The sequence below is a fragment of the Pseudophryne corroboree genome, chromosome 9 (assembly GCF_028390025.1).
Source record: "Pseudophryne corroboree isolate aPseCor3 chromosome 9, aPseCor3.hap2, whole genome shotgun sequence".
Classification (NCBI taxonomy): Eukaryota; Metazoa; Chordata; class Amphibia; order Anura; family Myobatrachidae; genus Pseudophryne; species Pseudophryne corroboree.
Genome location: NC_086452.1, coordinates 436,072,587 through 436,094,388, shown reverse-complemented (window position 1 = coordinate 436,094,388; position 21,802 = coordinate 436,072,587). Strand labels below are relative to the sequence as shown.

General features: G+C 46.1%; 1 protein-coding gene across 5 annotated transcripts in view; it reads left to right on the top strand.

Moving 5' to 3' along the window:
* LOC134958441 (D-threitol dehydrogenase-like) overlaps nt 1-2,603 on the top strand; it is a 173,573-nt gene extending 170,970 nt beyond the window's left edge. For all 5 annotated transcript variants that reach the window (XM_063941048.1, XM_063941051.1, XM_063941049.1 and 2 more), the window contains one exon: nt 2,358-2,603. In XM_063941048.1, the coding sequence (XP_063797118.1) occupies nt 2,358-2,553 (196 nt within the window). In that variant the 3' untranslated portion in view covers nt 2,554-2,603. The remainder of the gene's footprint in view (nt 1-2,357) is intronic.
* The last annotated feature ends 19,199 nt before the right edge of the window (nt 2,604-21,802 follow it).

The window sequence follows — 21,802 nt, the reverse complement described above, 5'->3', positions numbered from 1 at the left end:
GCTTGGTTTGAGAGCACCGTTGCGTGGCAGTCGTCTTAATGAAAATGAAGACGACGACCTGGGAGAGAAAAAAATTAATCTTTTTTTCTCTCTCTCTCTCCTTTTTCTTAATATATTTGTTCATTTCATATTTGTCACCGGTTTGTTTGCTAATTTTCATTTGCAAGCGTCACTTCTCTCAGATAACTGGGTCCCTCAATGGACCACTGATTTCTTTGAAATGACAGGCTGTAAATATGCATAAAAAAAGCATTGCAATTAGCGTGTGTGTGGTTCAATGCTGCCTGATTTCATTGGCAAGTTTACCCACTGTGTTGATAAGCTGCATTATCTAGAAAATTGGCCGCTGAAAAACAGCACCTCTGATTGCCAGCGAAAGTTCCAGATAACAGGGTGCTGAAGGGAATTATAATTGAGGTTGAATACGTTAACCAGGGTGTCACATACTCCTTAGAAGCGCTAATTTATCAGCATGTTGGAATTTTTATTAACATTTGGAAGGCGTCCTTGCCACACTAATGAACTACAATTGGCAGTTCAGATTTTAGTTACTGTCATCTATAAGAAGTTAAATGTAATTTCTTCGTCAGCAGAGTTATGTAAATGTATTTGTTCTGGGGCTACAGAAATTACACATTGCACATAACACAAATATGTTGCCGAGAAGGAATATCGACAATCACTGTCAGTTACATTCAGGCAAGCCAGTGAAATTGAAGTGTTTTGAGTTTATTGTGTCCAGTTCTCATTTGTACATTTTAATGGGAAATCATTGTTTTAATTGAGGTTGCCAAGGCTGCAGGGTTTGGTGGCTTAGTGATGTGACTCCCTGTGGCCATGACAAGGCTGAAACTTGATTAAACACTGTTTCTGTTGCTTTGGGACAGGGACACTCTACTGTTTTTAGTCATTTGGGCAAATTTATTATACTTGGCTTGATTTAAGTTCCCTACTCTTCACTAAGCAATAACAACGACTCAAAGCTCTCTGAGCAGTAGTTCTCTGAGTAGTGTAGAACATCTTTGGAAATGTAGCAGGAAGTCAAGTGCTGAGGAAGCAAATGACATTATGATTCCAATCAGTGGTGTGTAAGGCAGAAATATTTAGACCAAGTGCACAAAAACACTTATAATTTAGGAAACGATAGTCTACTGCAAGCATCATAACTACTGGATAAAATTTCTTTCTGTTGGAGGTATAGCAACAGCTTACAGGCTCAGTATTGCTTGAGGAGTTGTATTGGAGGACAGTAGGTGGCGCTATGTCTTAAGCTATCACGTATGTAGTTTCTCTTTGTTGTTATAGTGTATTGTCTTCAACAAAATTTCTTGTTAGTCCTCCATGTAATGTGATGCTATAAAATTTACCTGGTTACGGTTATGTTTTTTTTCCCACAGCCTTTCCCTGCGTGTTTACTGCTTGAACGAAGAAGCATATTCTGTAACACTTTTCCCCAAGAACATCTTTGATTTTTTTTTATTATCATTTACATTGTTTTAATTCAAATACTGTGTGCTGTATATTTCGTCTTGCTGTCATTTAAGAAAAGAGAGCATACCCCATTCCGATACCAGTGGTTTAATCTTTAATACAAACTTACTTAGGGGCACATTTATTAATTATTGGGTTCTAGACCCGATAATAATAATTTCTTATCGCTGTTATTTGCGACAATAGGAAATTATTATTTTCCGTAATGTATTAAGAATCACAGGTAGGGACAGAGGCTCAGAAAGAAGCCCATTCTTGTGATGTATTAGAAGTTAAGATATCGCTAATGCAATCACTTCACTTCTTCTTCTTCAGGACCCCGCAGCCCTACTGCTTAATCTGCTGACCACACATGCGCAGGTGGCCATTACTGGGGAGGGGTCCTATAGATCCCTCTCCTGGTAAACGCAGCAGAATGCAGCCCATAGGCTGCAGTGGCTAATGACATCTAAAGATTTGGGGGGAAAGAGCTTGGTTAATTCAACAATAAAATAGCCCCCATAGAAACCTATGGCGGCTGTTTTTGCAGTCGAAAATGGAGGGCCATGTACATACACATGACCACGCCCCTGGGCCTGCTCCCAGTCTCTCTAGCCAGTATTTGGATGTCACAAGTATGAGCATGGCATCCATTCACTGCTCTAGATGAGACGGAGACACAGGTGGGACAGCGATACAGTGCTGGAAAAGTGGCACTGTACTCAAATATAGGGGTACCCTTTGTTTTATTCAGGAATCCCCCTCCCCCACCCCCACCCCCACCCTACATACAAAAGGTAATTTAATTTTTTTATGTTTCTGTTTAAAATGTATGTGAAAATAACTCCACGTTTTAATTGTTCACAATGTTTGGTTTTATTTTGCAGGGGGATTGTAAATACTCCACTCATCCATACAGAAGCATTAAAGCCACTAGTGACACAGTGGTTATCGGAGATTCCCGCTGGGAGACTGGCTGAAGTGACGGATCTGCAGGCCGCCGTTGTGTATTTGGCATCAGAAGCTTCAGACTATATGACAGGCCACAATTTAGTTATTGAAGGAGGTCAGAGCCTCTGGTAGTAAGACAATGCGCCAGTCGGATGTGCGTTTGTGTGTGTGTGTGCGTGTCAAAGGGGAAGGGGGGGGGGGGGGGGGGCGCTCTTAGTAAAAATAATAAGAACTTTCAATAAATAGGTGTAATTTTTGAGAAAGTGGATAGAGATATAACTACAAGTATTATATAGCTGCAATTAATAGGTTACATTGTAGGTGGGCTGCGCTAGTTGAGTCATAGGGTAAATTTAGTCACGCTTCTAAAAATGAAAAGAGGTGATAATGCCCATAGCAACCAATCCGATTCTATCATTTTCTAGAATGCAATAGAGAAATGATAGAATCTGATTGATTGGTTGCTATGGGTAATGTCACTTCTTTTCATTTTTAGAAGCTTTAGTAAATGTACCCCCTATTGTCTTTTGTGCATCCTGAAATTTGTAGTTCCACTGCTGCTTAAAAGTGACATGTTTTCTAAGGTTGGTGTTTGCAAATTAAAATTATTTAAAAAACAAACAAACGCACATACGTTTTGGTTACACAATACTCAGACTATGATGCGTATTTGCTGCCACTCCCCGTTACCACCCGCAAATGATCCCTTCCTGTCAATCACTCTATGATAAAAATCTCAGTGCGAACGCAGTTACAACGGCAACTTGGCATGTGCGCAGTGTAATTGCGGCACATGCACAGTCTGCAGATTACAGCTGTGTTGTGTGAATGTCGGCATTACATACAAACATGAATTAGACCCATAGATCAGAGGATTTCTAGACCTGATCTTTAGGTGGCAATAATTTGCATTTGAATAGGCTAATGAGATATGTGTAAAAAAGGCATTTTTCTGCATTTTTGCACACTGTAGAGCAATGTAATAAATACTCACAAGTGGAGAGCTCTTGCGATGGCGGTCATGCTAAGTATTTGGACGCAAAGTGATTGACAGGCAGGGGTTGTTTTGGGGAGATGGCAGGGGTGTGGCAACTCAGACGCAGACATATTGCGACCGCTTCAGGGGCGCGTTGCCCCCAGAGACTGCATCCTCTTACACTGTGGTTCTGACCCTGACATCTTACTAGCGACAGACATACTGTAGTTGCTCAGAGGTCCAATGATGTGACCAATGTTTGTCGATGCTGCATCTTCGCGCTCAAGCGGCAGATCTGAGAGGCCGGCGGTGGGCGTCTCAGTACAATCCCGGCTCCGGCATTTGCATATCTTCTGAGATACAGACACGCAGCAGCGACGGACATTGCGTCCCCTGCTGAATCAGGCCCAAAGCCCCTTATAGTGCACTGAGCATCTGAAAGAGAGTTCTGGGGTAAATATTACTTAACAGAAATTGGCCCTGATTCAGACACAGTCACTAATGCAATCGCAGCTGCGATCTCTCACAGATCGCAACTGCTAATGTCTACAAAACATAGGGCCGCCCACTGGTGTAATCTCATAGTCGTCCGATTGCTACAGGACAGCCTACATTGTCATCGCCCAGTACCTGCCCAAAACACACATTTCACAGAAAAAGTCAGTTCATGAACCGTCTGACTCAGAATAAGACAGAGACACACAGAAATGTGTAAATCTGCTTTCGTGCTAAGGTGGTCATTCCGAGTTGATCGCACGTAACAACTTTTTGCTGCTGGTGCGATCAACTTGACGCCGCCTATGGGGGAGTGTATTTTAGCATAGCAGGGCTGCGATCGCTTGTGCAGCCCTGCTATGCTAAAAAAGTTTCAAGCAAAACAAGACCAGGGTCAGACCTACTTACCCTGTGCGACGGATCTAGCGACGAAGGTCCCGGGATTGACGTCAGCCCTCCAAACGCCTGGATACGCCCTCCAAACGCTTGGATACGCCTGCGTTCGGATATCCACGCCCGGAAAATGGTGAGCAGATGCCCCGGAATGCCTCCCCCCCATCAATCTTCTTGCAATCGCCGCTGCGATCACTTTCAGTGCTGGCGGCGTCACTGCCCGGCAACGACGCACGTGCGCATTGCGGCCACCGCGCAGCTGCAGTCCCGACCCGTTTGCACCGCTGGAAGAACCGCTGCGTGGGAATGGGTCGGAATGACCCCCTATATGCTAACACTGGCTACTTTACTTAGAACCAGCCCCATAGTCTAAGGCACAGGTTCTCAAACTCGGTCCTCAGGACCCCACACAGTGCATGTTTTGCAGGTCTCCTCACAGAATCGCAAGTGACATAATTAGCTCCACCTGTGGACCTTTTAAAACGTGTCAGTGAGTAATTAATACACCTGTGCACCTGCTGGGTTACCTGCAAAACATGCACTGTGTGTGCCCCCGAGGACCGAGTTTGAGAACCTCTGGTCTAAGGCATCGTGTTGAGTGGGACACAGCTCATGCAGTCAAGCAGTGCACACACCACATCTCCAGTCACGGGTATAAACCTGCTAACGTCTGAAGTGCGTCTTGTGTGTGAGTCACATGATAACTAAAATACAGAGGCGGAAATTGGCATTTGAAGAAGTCAGTTATTTATTTAAAATAAACATCAGGTAGAAAAACACTGTGGTGGGATAGAGAAGGATGGCCAGGAACCAGCACTATTTTTAGGTGACTGAAGATGAGTCAGTCTCATTTTGTCTGCATTAGCTGATAACATTGAATAATGTAGTGACTTCCTGTCAATGTACAGCAGGGGAGCCAGATGTTCTCAGGGTGGGGGTGGGTCCAAGATAAAATAAAATGTTGGTGCTCCAACCGTGCGATGTATAAAGTAAAGTGGTTGCATCAGCAATTGCATTACTTTATGTCGTAGACCCACTGCGCTGTTATTGGGGAGGGATTCAGATGATCCACTCATAGCTTCCACCCTGTCTGAAGATGTGCATGGAGGGTAATGAGACTTGTCTCTTCCCTCATACAGGGTACATTTTCAGCTGAGCCATATGGGAAATGGGGGGTTGAGCGGTCAGGGGGTGCCGCAAGAGGGGGTTGGTGGGTGGGTGGGTGTTCAGTCCAAGGTGGGGAGAGAGAAGGGACAAAGAGGGAGCTGAGGGGGAAGATGGGAGGAAGGAACACAGGAAGTGGGAGGTGAGAAGAGAGCAGGGCACAGTAATTAGCCACACACTGTGGGGGTCAAAGCTAGGTGCAGGTGGAGGAGGACCCAGTCAGTGTAGGACTGTGGCAGGAAGGGACCACCGGGGGAATGTTGCTATAGGGGCCCATACTTAAAGGTGTGGCCAGGTTCCAGTGGGGGCGTGGCCAGCCACCACAGAGGTTTGACTATCCATTACATGTTCTGTGCCCCTTGGTAAATATGTAATAAACCAAATTATTGTGAAGTATAATGTAACATATGTATAATGCATAAATCCAGTGCACTAGGATAGTCTGGAACTTGATCCCTAGAGGAGGAGGAGGGCCCACAGGCAGTAGGGCCCAGCGATGGTTTCGCCTTTTCCCCTGTGGGCCAGTCTGACCCTGGACCCAGTAGCCAGACAGAGAAGGGCTGCGGGGAGGGAGGAAAGGGAGCAGTCAGAAAGGGGAGTATCTGTCAGAGGCTACAGACACACTGCCAGTGGTAACCCTAGATGACGCCCCGTGATCCATTGCATTGGTGCCTCTCACAAGTTTGGGGGGGGGGGGGGAGTGAGGCAACTGCTTGCCCCCTGCCACCGTTCTGACTCCTATAATGTAATGGCAAGTATAGGTGAAACGTCAGAGCCTTGCCATTGGCAAAATAATAGCAAAGACAGACAACCTCAAAATGTAACTTCTGTTTCATATTAGAAGCTTGGGGTCCAATTTATGATTAATCGCATATACAATGCGATATGTGCGCGATATTAGCGTCCAGGATCACATTGCAACATGCAATTGTACCAGGCCAGTTTATCAATGCGTACCCTCAGTGACACGGCCTCTAAAAGCTCCTGCTGACCACTTACTGCGGCCACTTACTGTGAGAACCCTTTGCTGTGGAGGGTTTGCAATGTGTTGCCGATAGGCTACAGTGGGCTATCACCATTGATAAATCTGGCATCATTGCATTGGATGTGACTGCCGATGTGACTGCCGGCGGGAATGGAGGGATCACTATTCATTGCTGCTCTGTCAGTGAGTGTCACGGTCTTCCCAACTGCCCCCCCCCCCCCCACACACCTTTTCACCCCAAGACACTGTAGCCCACGGGTGGGACAGCGGGACAATCCCTGGAAAACTGAACTGTTCCGCGAAAATTGGGACAGTTGGGAGGTATTCATTCATCACTTGCATGTAAGAATAATAAGAATAATTCATAGCCTTTCAAATCGAGTGCTTTCATTGGCTGATTTAAGCTCCACTTTAAATTCATTGAAATAATTAAGGGCCTAAATCAGACCTGATCGCAGCAGGAAAATCTGTAATGAGCAAAACCATGTGCACTGCAGGTGGGACAGATATAACATGTGCAGAGAGAGTTAGATTTGGGTGGGTTATTTTGTTTCTGTGCAGGGTAAATATACTGGCTGCTTTATTTTTACACTGCAATTTAGATTTCAGTTTGAACACACGCCACCCAAATCTAACTCTCTCTGCACACGTTACATCTGCCCCACCTGCACTGCACATGGTTTTGCCCATTAGAGAAAATTTTGCTGTTGCGATCAGGTCTGAATTAGGCCCTAAGTCACTTATTAAGGTTAACATTGTTAAAAAATAAGATTATTATATCAGCAAATGAGTTTTTAAATATCCTTTATTATAATGAAAATCTAGCTCAATCTAGCTCAGAATTAGCTTTAATTTTGGAAATAGCACTATAGTTTTATAAATTCTAATGACTAATAGGAATCATATCAGTTTGTTTGAAAATTTTGTAGACAGGTTTGTTTTTTAAGAGTCGTGGCTGCACTTCTGTGGTACGTGGGCCGCTATTGTGATGCCACTGAATAGGCTTAATTGACCTTTAAAAAATGTTGAGGGGGCAATACACTGTGCAATTATCAGCCCGATAAGCCGTTTACGGCCACGACCAAGCACCAATTATGGCCCTGTTGGGCATGAGAAATCTTCAAGCATGCCCGACATATGCCCAATTGCTGATCAGATCTGATATGGGAGTGTTCTTATTGGACAACCTGGAATTGCGCAAGAACCAAAATGAAGCAGCCCAGAGGTATAACAAACCCCACGGAGTTTCTCTCCAAATAACTCCAAAATCGCAATAAATATATGTGGGTGATGGGTCTCTGTATCAGCCCTCGTTGAGCCTTGTGAGGCAGAGATTTCTGCCCTGTGACATAACCAGCAAGACAGAAGGCAAGTGATAAACAGCAGACAGACACATGATACGGACTGCCCCGCATCTCACCTTGCAAAAGATCTGCAGCAAAGCAGGTGGAAACTAGAGATGAGCGCCTGAAATTTTTCGGGTTTTGTGTTTTGGTTTTGGGTTCGGTTCCGCGGCCGTGTTTTGGGTTCGAACGCGTTTTGGCAAAACCTCACCGAATTATTTTTGTCGGATTCGGGTGTGTTTTGGATTCGGGTGTTTTTTTCCAAAAACACTAAAAAACAGCTTAAATCATAGAATTTGGGGGTCATTTTGATCCCAAAGTATTATTAACCTCAAAAACCATAATTTACACTCATTTTCAGTCTATTCTGAATACCTCACACCTCACAATATTATTTTTAGTCCTAAAATTTGCACCGAGGTCGCTGTGTGAGTAAGATAAGCGACCCTAGTGGCCGACACAAACACCGGGCCCATCTAGGAGTGGCACTGCAGTGTCACGCAGGATGTCCCTTCCAAAAAACCCTCCCCAAACAGCACATGACGCAAAGAAAAAAAGAGGCGCAATGAGGTAGCTGTGTGAGTAAGATTAGCGACCCTAGTGGCCGACACAAACACCGGGCCCATCTAGGAGTGGCACTGCAGTGTCACGCAGGATGGCCCTTCCAAAAAACCCTCCCCAAACAGCACATGACGCAAAGAAAAAAAGAGGCGCAATGAGGTAGCTGTGTGAGTAAGATTAGCGACCCTAGTGGCCGACACAAACACCGGGCCCATCTAGGAGTGGCACTGCAGTGTCACGCAGGATGGCCCTTCCAAAAAACCCTCCCCAAACAGCACATGACGCAAAGAAAAAAAGAGGCGCAATGAGGTAGCTGACTGTGTGAGTAAGATTAGCGACCCTAGTGGCCGACACAAACACCGGGCCCATCTAGGAGTGGCACTGCAGTGTCACGCAGGATGTCCCTTCCAAAAAACCCTCCCCAAACAGCACATGACGCAAAGAAAAAAAGAGGCGCAATGAGGTAGCTGTGTGAGTAAGATTAGCGACCCTAGTGGCCGACACAAACACCGGGCACATCTAGGAGTGGCACTGCAGTGTCACGCAGGATGTCCCTTCCAAAAAACCCTCCCCAAACAGCACATGACGCAAAGAAAAAAAGAGGCGCAATGAGGTAGCTGTGTGAGTAAGATTAGCGACCCTAGTGGCCGACACAAACACCGGGCCCATCTAGGAGTGGCACTGCAGTGTCACGCAGGATGTCCCTTCCAAAAAACCCTCCCCAATCAGCACATGATGCAAAGAAAAAGAAAAGAAAAAAGAGGTGCAAGATGGAATTATCCTTGGGCCCTCCCACCCACCCTTATGTTGTATAAACAAAACAGGACATGCACACTTTAACCAACCCATCATTTCAGTGACAGGGTCTGCCACACGACTGTGACTGATATGACGGGTTGGTTTGGACCCCCCCCAAAAAAGAAGCAATTAATCTCTCCTTGCACAAACTGGCTCTACAGAGGCAAGATGTCCACCTCATCTTCACCCTCCGATATATCACCGTGTACATCCCCCTCCTCACAGATTATCAATTCGTCCCCACTGGAATCCACCATCTCAGCTCCCTGTGTACTTTGTGGAGGCAATTGCTGCTGGTCAATGTCTCCGCGGAGGAATTGATTATAATTCATTTTAATGAACATCATCTTCTCCACATTTTCTGGATGTAACCTCGTACGCCGATTGCTGACAAGGTGAGCGGCGGCACTAAACACTCTTTCGGAGTACACACTTGTGGGAGGGCAACTTAGGTAGAATAAAGCCAGTTTGTGCAAGGGCCTCCAAATTGCCTCTTTTTCCTGCCAGTATAAGTACGGACTGTGTGACGTGCCTACTTGGATGCGGTCACTCATATAATCCTCCACCATTCTATCAATGTTGAGAGAATCATATGCAGTGACAGTAGACGACATGTCCGTAATCGTTGTCAGGTCCTTCAGTCCGGACCAGATGTCAGCATCAGCAGTCGCTCCAGACTGCCCTGCATCACCGCCAGCGGGTGGGCTCGGAATTCTGAGCCTTTTCCTCGCACCCCCAGTTGCGGGAGAATGTGAAGGAGGAGATGTTGACAGGTCGCGTTCCGCTTGACTTGACAATTTTGTCACCAGCAGGTCTTTCAACCCCAGCAGACCTGTGTCTGCCGGAAAGAGAGATCCAAGGTAGGCTTTAAATCTAGGATCGAGCACGGTGGCCAAAATGTAGTGCTCTGATTTCAACAGATTGACCACCCGTGAATCCTTGTTAAGCGAATTAAGGGCTGCATCCACAAGTCCCACATGCCTAGCGGAATCGCTCCGTGTTAGCTCCTCCTTCAATGCCTCCAGCTTCTTCTGCAAAAGCCTGATGAGGGGAATGACCTGACTCAGGCTGGCAGTGTCTGAACTGACTTCACGTGTGGCAAGTTCAAAGGGCATCAGAACCTTGCACAACGTTGAAATCATTCTCCACTGCACTTGAGACAGGTGCATTCCACCTACTATATCGTGCTCAATTGTATAGGCTTGAATGGCCTTTTGCTGCTCCTCCAACCTCTGAAGCATATAGAGGGTTGAATTCCACCTCGTTACCACTTCTTGCTTCAGATGATGGCAGGGCAGGTTCAGTAGTTTTTGGTGGTGCTCCAGTTTTCTGTACGTGGTGCCTGTACGCCGAAAGTGTCCCGCAATTCTTCTGGCCACCGACAGCATCTCTTGCACGCCCCTGTCGTTTTTTAAAAAATTCTGCACCACCAAATTCAAGGTATGTGCAAAACATGGGACGTGCTGGAATTGGCCCAGATTTAATGCACACACAATATTGCTGGCGTTGTCCGATGCCACAAATCCACAGGAGAGTCCAATTGGGGTAAGCCATTCCGCGATGATCTTCCTCAGTTGCCGTAAGAGGTTTTCAGCTGTGTGCGTATTCTGGAAAGCGGTGATACAAAGCGTAGCCTGCCTAGGAAAGAGTTGGCGTTTGCGAGATGCTGCTACTGGTGCCGCCGCTGCTGTTCTTGCGGCGGGAGTCCATACATCTACCCAGTGGGCTGTCACAGTCATATAGTCCTGACCCTGCCCTGCTCCACTTGTCCACATGTCCGTGGTTAAGTGGACATTGGGTACAGCTGCATTTTTTAGGACACTGGTGACTCTTTTTCTGAGGTCTGTGTACATTTTCGGTATCGCCTGCCTAGAGAAATGGAACCTAGATGGTATTTGGTACCGGGGACACAGTACCTCCAACAAGTCTCTAGTTGGCTCTGCAGTAATGATGGATACCGGAACCACGTTTCTCACCACCCAGGATGCCAAGGCCTCAGTTATCCGCTTTGCAGTAGGATGACTGCTGTGATATTTCATCTTCCTCGCAAAGGACTGTTGAACAGTCAATTGCTTACTGGAAGTAGTACAAGTGGGCTTACGACTTCCCCTCTGGGATGACCATCGACTCCCAGCGGCAACAACAGCAGCGCCAGCAGCAGTAGGCGTTACACGCAAGGATGCATCGGAGGAATCCCAGGCAGGAGAGGACTCGTCAGACTTGCCAGTGACATGGCCTGCAGGACTATTGGCATTCCTGGGGAAGGAGGAAATTGACACTGAGGGAGTTGGTGGGGTGGTTTGCGTGAGCTTGGTTACAAGAGGAAGGGATTTACTGGTCAGTGGACTGCTTCCGCTGTCACCCAAAGTTTTTGAACTTGTCACTGACTTATTATGAATGCGCTGCAGGTGACGTATAAGGGAGGATGTTCCGAGGTGGTTAACGTCCTTACCCCTACTTATTACAGCTTGACAAAGGGAACACACGGCTTGACACCTGTTGTCCGCATTTCTGGTGAAATACCTCCACACCGAAGAGCTGATTTTTTTGGTATTTTCACCTGGCATGTCAACGGCCATATTCCTCCCACGGACAACAGGTGTCTCCCCGGGTGCCTGACTTAAACAAACCACCTCACCATCAGAATCCTCCTGGTCAATTTCCTCCCCAGCGCCAGCAACACCCATATCCTCCTCATCCTGGTGTACTTCAACACTGACATCTTCAATCTGACTATCAGGAACTGGACTGCGGGTGCTCCTTCCAGCACTTGCAGGGGGCATGCAAATAGTGGAAGGCGCATGCTCTTCACGTCCAGTGTTGGGAAGGTCAGGCATCGCAAACGACACAATTGGACTCTCCTTGTGGATTTGGGATTTCAAAGAACGCACAGTTCTTTGCGGTGCTTTTGCCAGCTTGAGTCTTTTCAGTTTTCTAGCGAGAGGCTGAGTGCTTCCATCCTCATGTGAAGCTGAACCACTAGCCATGAACATAGGCCAGGGCCTCAGCCGTTCCTTGCCACTCCGTGTGGTAAATGGCATATTGGCAAGTTTACGCTTCTCCTCCGACAATTTTATTTTAGGTTTTGGAGTCCTTTTTTTTCTGATATTTGGTGTTTTGGATTTGACATGCTCTGTACTATGACATTGGGCATCGGCCTTGGCAGACGACGTTGCTGGCATTTCATCGTCTCGGCCATGACTAGTGGCAGCAGCTTCAGCACGAGGTGGAAGTGGATCTTGATCTTTCCCTAATTTTGGAACCTCAACTTTTTTGTTCTCCATATTTTATAGGCAGAACTAAAAGGCACCTCAGGTAAACAATGGAGATGGATGGATTGGATACTAGTATACAATTATGGACGGACTGCCACGGTTAGGTGGTATAAAAAAACCACGGTTAGGTGGTATATAATACAATTATGGATGGACGGACTGCCTGCCGAGTGCCGACACAGAGGTAGCCACAGCCGTGAACTACCGCACTGTACACTGGTTGATAAAGAGATAGTAGTATACTCGTAACAACTAGTATGACACTATGACGGTATAAAGAATGAAAAAAAAACCACGGTTAGGTGGTATATATTATAATACAATTATGGATGGACGGACTGCCTGCCGACTGCCGACACAGAGGTAGCCACAGCCGTGAACTACCGCACTGTACACTGGTTGATAAAGAGATAGTAGTATACTCGTAACAACTAGTATGACTGACTATGACGGTATAAAGAATGAAAAAAAAACCACGGTTAGGTGGTATATATTGTAATACAATTATGGATGGACGGACTGCCTGCCGAGTTCCGACACAGAGGTAGCCACAGCCGTGAACTACCGCACTGTACACTGGTTGATAAAGAGATAGTAGTATACTCGTAACAACTAGTATGACTGACTATGACGGTATAAAGAATGAAAAAAAAAACACGGTTAGGTGGTATATATTATAATACAATTATGGATGGACGGACTGCCTGCCGACTGCCGACACAGAGGTAGCCACAGCCGTGAACTACCGCACTGTACACTGGTTGATAAAGAGATAGTAGTATACTCGTAACAACTAGTATGACACTATGACGGTATAAAGAATGAAAAAAAAACCACGGTTAGGTGGTATATATTATAATACAATTATGGATGGACGGACTGCCTGCCGACTGCCGACACAGAGGTAGCCACAGCCGTGAACTACCGCACTGTACACTGGTTGATAAAGAGATAGTAGTATACTCGTAACAACTAGTATGACACTATGACGGTATAAAGAATGAAAAAAAAACCACGGTTAGGTGGTATATATTATAATAATACAATTATGGATGGACGGACTGCCTGCCGAGTTCCGACACAGAGGTAGCCACAGCCGTGAACTACCGCACTGTACACTGGTTGATAAAGAGATAGTAGTATACTCGTAACAACTAGTATGACACTATGACGGTATAAAGAATGAAAAAAAAACCACGGTTAGGTGGTATATATTATAATACAATTATGGATGGACGGACTGCCTGCCGAGTTCCGACACAGAGGTAGCCACAGCCGTGAACTACCGCACTGTACACTGGTTGATAAAGAGATAGTAGTATACTCGTAACAACTAGTATGACACTATGACGGTATAAAGAATGAAAAAAAAACCACGGTTAGGTGGTATATATTATAATACAATTATGGATGGACGGACTGCCTGCCGACTGCCGACACAGAGGTAGCCACAGCCGTGAACTACCGCACTGTACACTGGTTGATAAAGAGATAGTAGTATACTCGTAACAACTAGTATGACACTATGACGGTATAAAGAATGAAAAAAAAACCACGGTTAGGTGGTATATATTATAATACAATTATGGATGGACGGACTGCCTGCCGACTGCCGACACAGAGGTAGCCACAGCCGTGAACTACCGCACTGTACACTGGTTGATAAAGAGATAGTAGTATACTCGTAACAACTAGTATGACACTATGACGGTATAAAGAATGAAAAAAAAACCACGGTTAGGTGGTATATATTATAATAATACAATTATGGATGGACGGACTGCCTGCCGAGTTCCGACACAGAGGTAGCCACAGCCGTGAACTACCGCACTGTACACTGGTTGATAAAGAGATAGTAGTATACTCGTAACAACTAGTATGACACTATGACGGTATAAAGAATGAAAAAAAAACCACGGTTAGGTGGTATATATTATAATACAATTATGGATGGACGGACTGCCTGCCGACTGCCGACACAGAGGTAGCCACAGCCGTGAACTACCGCACTGTACACTGGTTGATAAAGAGATAGTAGTATACTCGTAACAACTAGTATGACACTATGACGGTATAAAGAATGAAAAAAAAACCACGGTTAGGTGGTATATATTATAATACAATTATGGATGGACGGACTGCCTGCCGAGTGCCGACACAAAGGTAGCCACAGCCGTGAACTACCGCACTGTACACTGGTTGATAAAGAGATAGTAGTATACTCGTAACAACTAGTATGACTGACTATGACGGTATAAAGAATGAAAAAAAAACCACGGTTAGGTGGTATATATTATAATACAATTATGGATGGACGGACTGCCTGCCGACTGCCGACACAGAGGTAGCCACAGCCGTGAACTACCGCACTGTACACTGGTTGATAAAGAGATAGTAGTATACTCGTAACAACTAGTATGACACTATGACGGTATAAAGAATGAAAAAAAAACCACGGTTAGGTGGTATATATTATAATACAATTATGGATGGACGGACTGCCTGCCGACTGCCGACACAGAGGTAGCCACAGCCGTGAACTACCGCACTGTACACTGGTTGATAAAGAGATAGTAGTATACTCGTAACAACTAGTATGACTATGACGACGGTATAAAGAAAGAAAAAAAAATACCACGGTTAGGTGGTATATAATTATACAATTATGGATGGACGGACTGCCTGCCGAGTGCCGACTGCCGACACAGAGGTAGCCACAGCCGTGAACTACCGCACTGTACTGTGTCTGCTGCTAATATAGACTGGTTGATAAAGAGATAGTATACAACAATATACTACTATACTGGTGGTCAGGCACTGGTCACCACTAGTCACACTGGCAGTGGCACTCCTGCAGCAAAAGTGTGCACTGTTTAATTTTAAATTAATATAATATTATGTACTCCTGGCTCCTGCTATAACAACCTGCAGTGCTCCCCAGTCTCCCCCACAATTATTATAAGCTTTTATACATTGATGTGCAGCACACTGGGCTGAGCTGAGTGCACACAGACTGAGTCACACTGTGTGACTGCTGTGTATCGTTTTTTTCAGGCAGAGAACGGATATAGCAGAGAACGGATATATTAAATAAAAGTTAACTTAACAACAACTGCACTGGTCACTGTGGTAAACTCTGTCTGCACAATCTCTCTCTCTCTCTCTCTCTTCTAATCTATTCTAATGGAGAGGACGCCAGCCACGTCCTCTCCCTATCAATCTCAATGCACGTGTGAAAATGGCGGCGACGCGCGGCTCCTTATATAGAATCCGAGTCTCGCGAGAATCCGACAGCGTCATGATGACGTTCGGGCGCGCTCGGGTTAACCGAGCAAGGCGGGAAGATCCGAGTCGCTCGGACCCGTGAAAAAAAAAGTGAAGTTCGTGCGGGTTCGGATTCAAAGAAACCGAACCCGCTCATCTCTAGTGGAAACGCGTTGGTTATTGAGGGATCAGCAGTGGACTTTGCAGCTTCTGTGGTTACATCTGGGTTGCAGAACTTTTACCAGGAACGGAATCCAGTCAGCTTTTCCGGAGAGGCAATTGGGTATTTTAAAGAACTTGTTTGGGAACTGTTTTTTATCGGTTCTCAGACCTGCTGGTAATTATTCTGACTAACCTCATACAGGACGGTGCCAGTCCTTTTATGTTCTATTGTGTATTTATGTCATGTTTACATGTCAGTATTAAAAGTGTTGTTACTGTACTACACATGATATTCCCTTCTCTTTTTCACAAGTGAACCTGTGAATTGTAAAACATATGTATTGAGGAAGAATCCTCCTGGCTCTCTATTTTCAAGATAAGGAATTCTCTTTATTTTTTCACCTTTTCTCACATATGCGTTTGGGTCACAATTATGTTGCATTTGTGATTTCACACAATCGCCTTTAACAGGTTAAGATCACCATTAGCGCTTGAGGAAACACATCCCCATCACCCACATATATTTATTGCTGATCAGATCTGATTGCGGATATAGGCCCCTTTTCAGACGTGATTGTTGCTCTGCGTTTTTGCATCAGTCTGCGATCAGATAGCCGCCGCCCATAGAGATTAAAATCCTGCCCTGTGCAAGTGTGTGAATGCCTGTGTACGATGTGCGAAAATTCCGCCAGACAGCGGACAGCTGCAAATCCATCGCAACTCACTCGCCATTGAACGATTTCTCTAGCCTGTGCAGTCTGTACACACTGTAGGTCAAGACTTACTCCTACAGTGCGATACAAACAGGCTGATCGGCAGGGCCAGCAACAGAAATCTTGGGGCCCGGTACATGGATATCTGTGGGGGCCCCCTCCCCCAAACCCCCTTGACCCACCTCCAAACATCCCTACTTGTGCCAATACATTGATCACCAAATAAACACACACACACACACACACACACACACACACACACACACACACACACACACACACACACACACACACTATATACAGTATATATACAGTGGTCAAAGTGGACATTTTGAAGTGGGGGTATGGAAAAGTGAAGGCTGTAATTATGCACGCGCCCTGGAAAAGGGGATGTGGCCTTTCAAAAGGGGCGGGTCCTTAAGTGTACTGTACCACACCGTATACCCCTTATACACATTATGCACCACAATAGTAGGAGCCCTTATACTATCTAGTGCTGGTACCCCTTTTACATTATGCCACACGGAATGATACAAAAATCACATTACACCACATGGAATGAGCCAAAATTCACATTGCACCACACGGAATGAGCCAAAATTCACATTACACCACACGGATTGATCCAAAAATCACATTACACCACATGGAATGATACAAAATTCACATTACACCACACGGAATGAGCCAAAATTCATATTACACCACATGGAATGAGCCAATAGTTACATTACACCACACGGAATGATCCAAAAATCACTTTACACCACATGGAATGAGCCAATAATCACATTACACCACATGGAATGAGCCAAAATTCACATTGCACCACACGGAATGAGCCAAAATTCACATTACACCACACGGATTGATCCAAAAATCACATTACACCACATGGAATGATACAAAATTCACATTACACCACACGGAATGAGCCAAAATTCATATTACACCACATGGAATGAGCCAATAGTTACATTACACCACACGGAATGATCCAAAAATCACATTACACCACATGGAATGAGTCAAAATTCACATTGCAGCAGATGGAATGAGCCAAAATTTACATTACACCACATAAAATGAGCCAAAATACAGGGACAGGGAGAGTGACAGCAGGGACATAGGTACAGAGAGATGACAGCAGGGACAGGGAGAGTGACAGCAGGGACATAGGTACAGAGAGATGACAGCAGGGACAGGGAGAGTGACAGCAGGGACAGAGAGATGACAGCAGGGACAGGGAGAGTGACAGCAGGGACAGGGAGAGTGACAGGAGGGACATAGGGACAGAGAGATGACAGCAGAGACAGGGAGAGTGACAGCAGGGACATAGGGACAGAGAAATGACAGCAGGGACAGGGAGAGTGACAGGAGGGACAGAGAGATGACAGCAGGGACAGGGAGAGTGACAGCAGGGACAGGGAGAGTGACAGGAGGGACATAGGGACAGAGAGATGACAGCAGAGACAGGGAGAGTGACAGCAGGGACATAGGTACAGAGAGATGACAGCAGGGACAGGGAGAGTGACAGCAGGGACAGGGAGAGTGACAGGAGGGACAGAGAGATGACAGCAGGGACAGGGAGAGTGACAGCAGGGACAGGGAGAGTGACAGGAGGGACATAGGGACAGAGAGATGACAGCAGAGACAGGGAGAGTGACAGCAGGGACATAGGGACAGAGAAATGACAGCAGGGACAGGGAGAGTGAAAGCAGGGACATAGGGACAGAGAGATGACAGAGGGACAGGGAGAGTGACAGAGAGAGGGACAGGAAGGGCATACAGAAAGGGAGCAGAATAAGATTACCTAAGAGGCCGCGGTGCGGAGGAGGCTATGGTCGGCGGTACGGAGAGGGCGGCTGGGGGCAGCTGCAGCGATGGAATGGAGGTAGCGGCGGTGGTACGGAGGAGGGGGCTCTGGACAGTGGCGATGGCTACTGTGTCCTTCAGTGCAGCAGCTACTGGGCTCGGAGCTCCTCAGCGGTAGAAGGGCACGGGAGAAGGGCAGAATGGCCAGAACAAAGCAGCAGCATGTGTTACTACGTCCCTGAACCAGACCAAGTGATGAGTAACTGTGGGGGAGGAACTTAGGGGAGGTTGGTTGGGACATGCTGATTGTCCGCTCCGACCTGGTGAGTGGAGCGGAGCGGACAGTATCACATTAATTAACAGGCTCTGTGGTCACTTTTTTTTCTACCTGATCCTTGAGGCCCCTCTGATGCTTGGGGCTCGGTACGGGTGTCCCCTTTGACCCCTCTTGTCGCTGGGCTTGCTGATCGGGGCCGGAGCTGGTGTCACACACCTTCCCTGAAAACGCTTGGGCACGCCTGCGTTTTTCCTGCCACTCCCTGAAAATGGCCAATTACCACCCACAAAGTCCTCTTCCTGTCAATCACCTTGCGTACGCCCGTGCAATCGAAATTTTTGCACCATGCTGTTGCTGTTTGGCGCCTGTGCATTGCGATGCATACGTGTAATTAGATAATTGGCGAATGTGCGATTTTGCATAACAGCGATCAATTCTGAATCGGGCCCATACTCACCGTTAGTGTATACAACATCAGATAATTGGTCTGTCTGTGTGACTGTGGATTATATCTCACAGTGTATGGCCAGCATAAGATTGAAATAGGTTGCACTGTCTTTTTGTTCAGAAATGCGATTTAAAGTATTGGCACGTCATTTTGTGCAACAGGTCTGCCAAGTTTTAACTGCTTTAGTACATAGGTTGCATTTATAGGAATATCAGCTTATTTAGACTTTTCAGGAATCCTGGCAACTTTCACATACAGTGATTTCCCGTTATTTTGATAGCCAGTCTTTTGTATTTGTTTTTTTTTTATCATTTATTAATAAATTCCTCTAATACTGTCTGGCTCATGCCTAGTCTTGTGAGTTTCTGTGCTTAAAATAAGTTTGTTTTTTTCTCCTGAGCTTTGTAATCTGTTTTATGTTAATTGTTATTCATACATCTGGAAAAAAGTGAGTGAGACAGTGAGATTTTTTATGGCAACGGGCATCAGTGAACACTAATCTTAGTATAAATCAGAGTTTTAACCTTTCTTTGCAGAACCATCGGGGGTCATTCCGAGTTGATCGCTCGCTAGCTAGTTTTAGCAGCCGTGCAAACGCTATACCACTTCCCACTAAGAGTGTATTTTAGCTTAGCAGAAGTGTGAACGGTTGTATCGCAGAGCGTCTGCAAAAATTTTTTGTGTAGTTTCAGAGTAGCTCAAAATCTACTCAGCGCTTGCGATCACTTCAGACTATTCAGTTTTGGATTTGACGTCACAAACCCGCCCAGCGTTCGCCCAGCCACGTCTGTGTTTTTCCGAACACTCCCTGAAAACGGTCAGTTGCCACCCAGGAACGCCCACTTCATGTCAATCACTCTGCGGCAACCAGTAGGACTGAAATGCATCGCTAGACCCTGTGCAAAACTACATCGTTCGTTGTGCCCGTACGTCGCATGTGCGCATTGCGCCGCATACGCATGTGCATAACTGCCGATTTTTAGCCTGATTGCTGCGCTGCGAACAAATGCAGCTAGCGATCAACTCGGAATGACCCCCCATGTTTTTTATTTTGTTACAGGTATTAGGTACACAGGAAAGATGTATGAACAGTGGGGTCATTCCGAGTTGTTCGCTCGTTATTTATTTCTCGCAACGGAGCGATTAGCCGCTAATGCGCATGCGCAATGTCCGCAGTGCGACTGCGCCAAGTAAATTTGCTATGCAGTTAGGTATTTTACTCACGGCATTACGAGGTTTTTTCTTCGTTCTGGTGATCGTAATGTGATTGACAGGAAGTGGGTGTTTCTGGGCGGAAACTGGCCGTTTTATGGGAGTGTGTGAAAAAACGCTACCGTTTCTGGGAAAAACGCGGGAGTGGCTGGAGAAACGGAGGAGTGTCTGGGCGAACGCTGGGTGTGTTTGTGACGTCAAACCAGGAACTAAACTGACTGAACTGATCACAGTGGCAGAGTAAGTCTCGAGCTACTCAGAAATTGCACAGAGAAGTCTTTTCGCAATTTTGAGAACCTTTCGTTCGCAATTTTGATAAGCTAAGATTCACTCCCAGTAGGCGGCGGCTTAGCGTGTGCAAAGCTGCTAAAAGCAGCTTGCGAGCGAACAACTCGGAATGAGGGCCACTATGTATTATTCACCCCTTAAAAAAAAAGTTAGTCTCCTTTACGTATTTAACAAAAGATGTACGTGGGGCAAAATTTTTATTTACTACCATCAGTGTTATGTGAGAAAGCCGTTACTTATAATTCTCCTGAATCTCTCAACTATATCTGACACTGTGGATCAATATCATCATACAAACGCTACACTCCCTAGTATTTCAAGACACAGCCAAATGGCACTTGTAGGGGTAAATGCATACTTACCGACTTTATGGTTGCTCTCCGGGAGAGAGCAGCAAGGTTGGCTCAGCAAGGGATGGGGTGGGGGCGTGGCTGTGTAATGCCACTATTACCGGCATTATACTGTAGGGGGCGTGGCTATGATGACGCAATTCAACAAGAATCATGTCATCGACTGCCTGGACTGCCCACTTTACTTGCTAAGTGGGCAGCCAGGCAGGGGGCACCCCAGAAATCGGGAGACTTGCCTGCTCTACCGGGGGGCAGGAGGGTCACCCGATTTTCGGGAGCCTCCCGGCCATTACGGGAGAGTAGGCAAGTATGGGTAAATGTAGTGGGGGAGCCGGGGGCTGTAGTGGTATGTGGTAGCCTTACCGGGGTTCCGGGAACACCACACGATTTTCAGGAGCCTCCCAGCCTTTACGGGAGGGTATGCAAATATGTTTTAAAGGGGCAATCATTTAAAAGGTAAAACCAGATTGGGGTGCAGACAGGTAAAAAAAATTTTTTTATCTGGGTTCATCCCCTCTATGCTTCCTTTACAAGATGGAGGCCACAAGGCTCAGACAGTCCCAGGTCCTCTGCTCTTCTCTAGCTATATCACATCTCTTGGAATACTAATAAGCTCATTTGGACTTCAATACAAATTCTGTGTGAGTGATAGCCAAAGTCACTGATACTCTCCATATCATCTGTGTTGGCCCTTTTTCCCCTCATGCCAGCCGCCTAGGTGTTGTGCATACTGGCCTAGTATTCTGCAAGTTGCGGAAGACTCCTGATTTTTTGGGCAGTCTCTTGCACCTACGGAAGAGCCGGATATTCTGCATCCTGACGGCTTCCTTCCTAGTGAAGCAGGTAGGATGAGGAGATCATA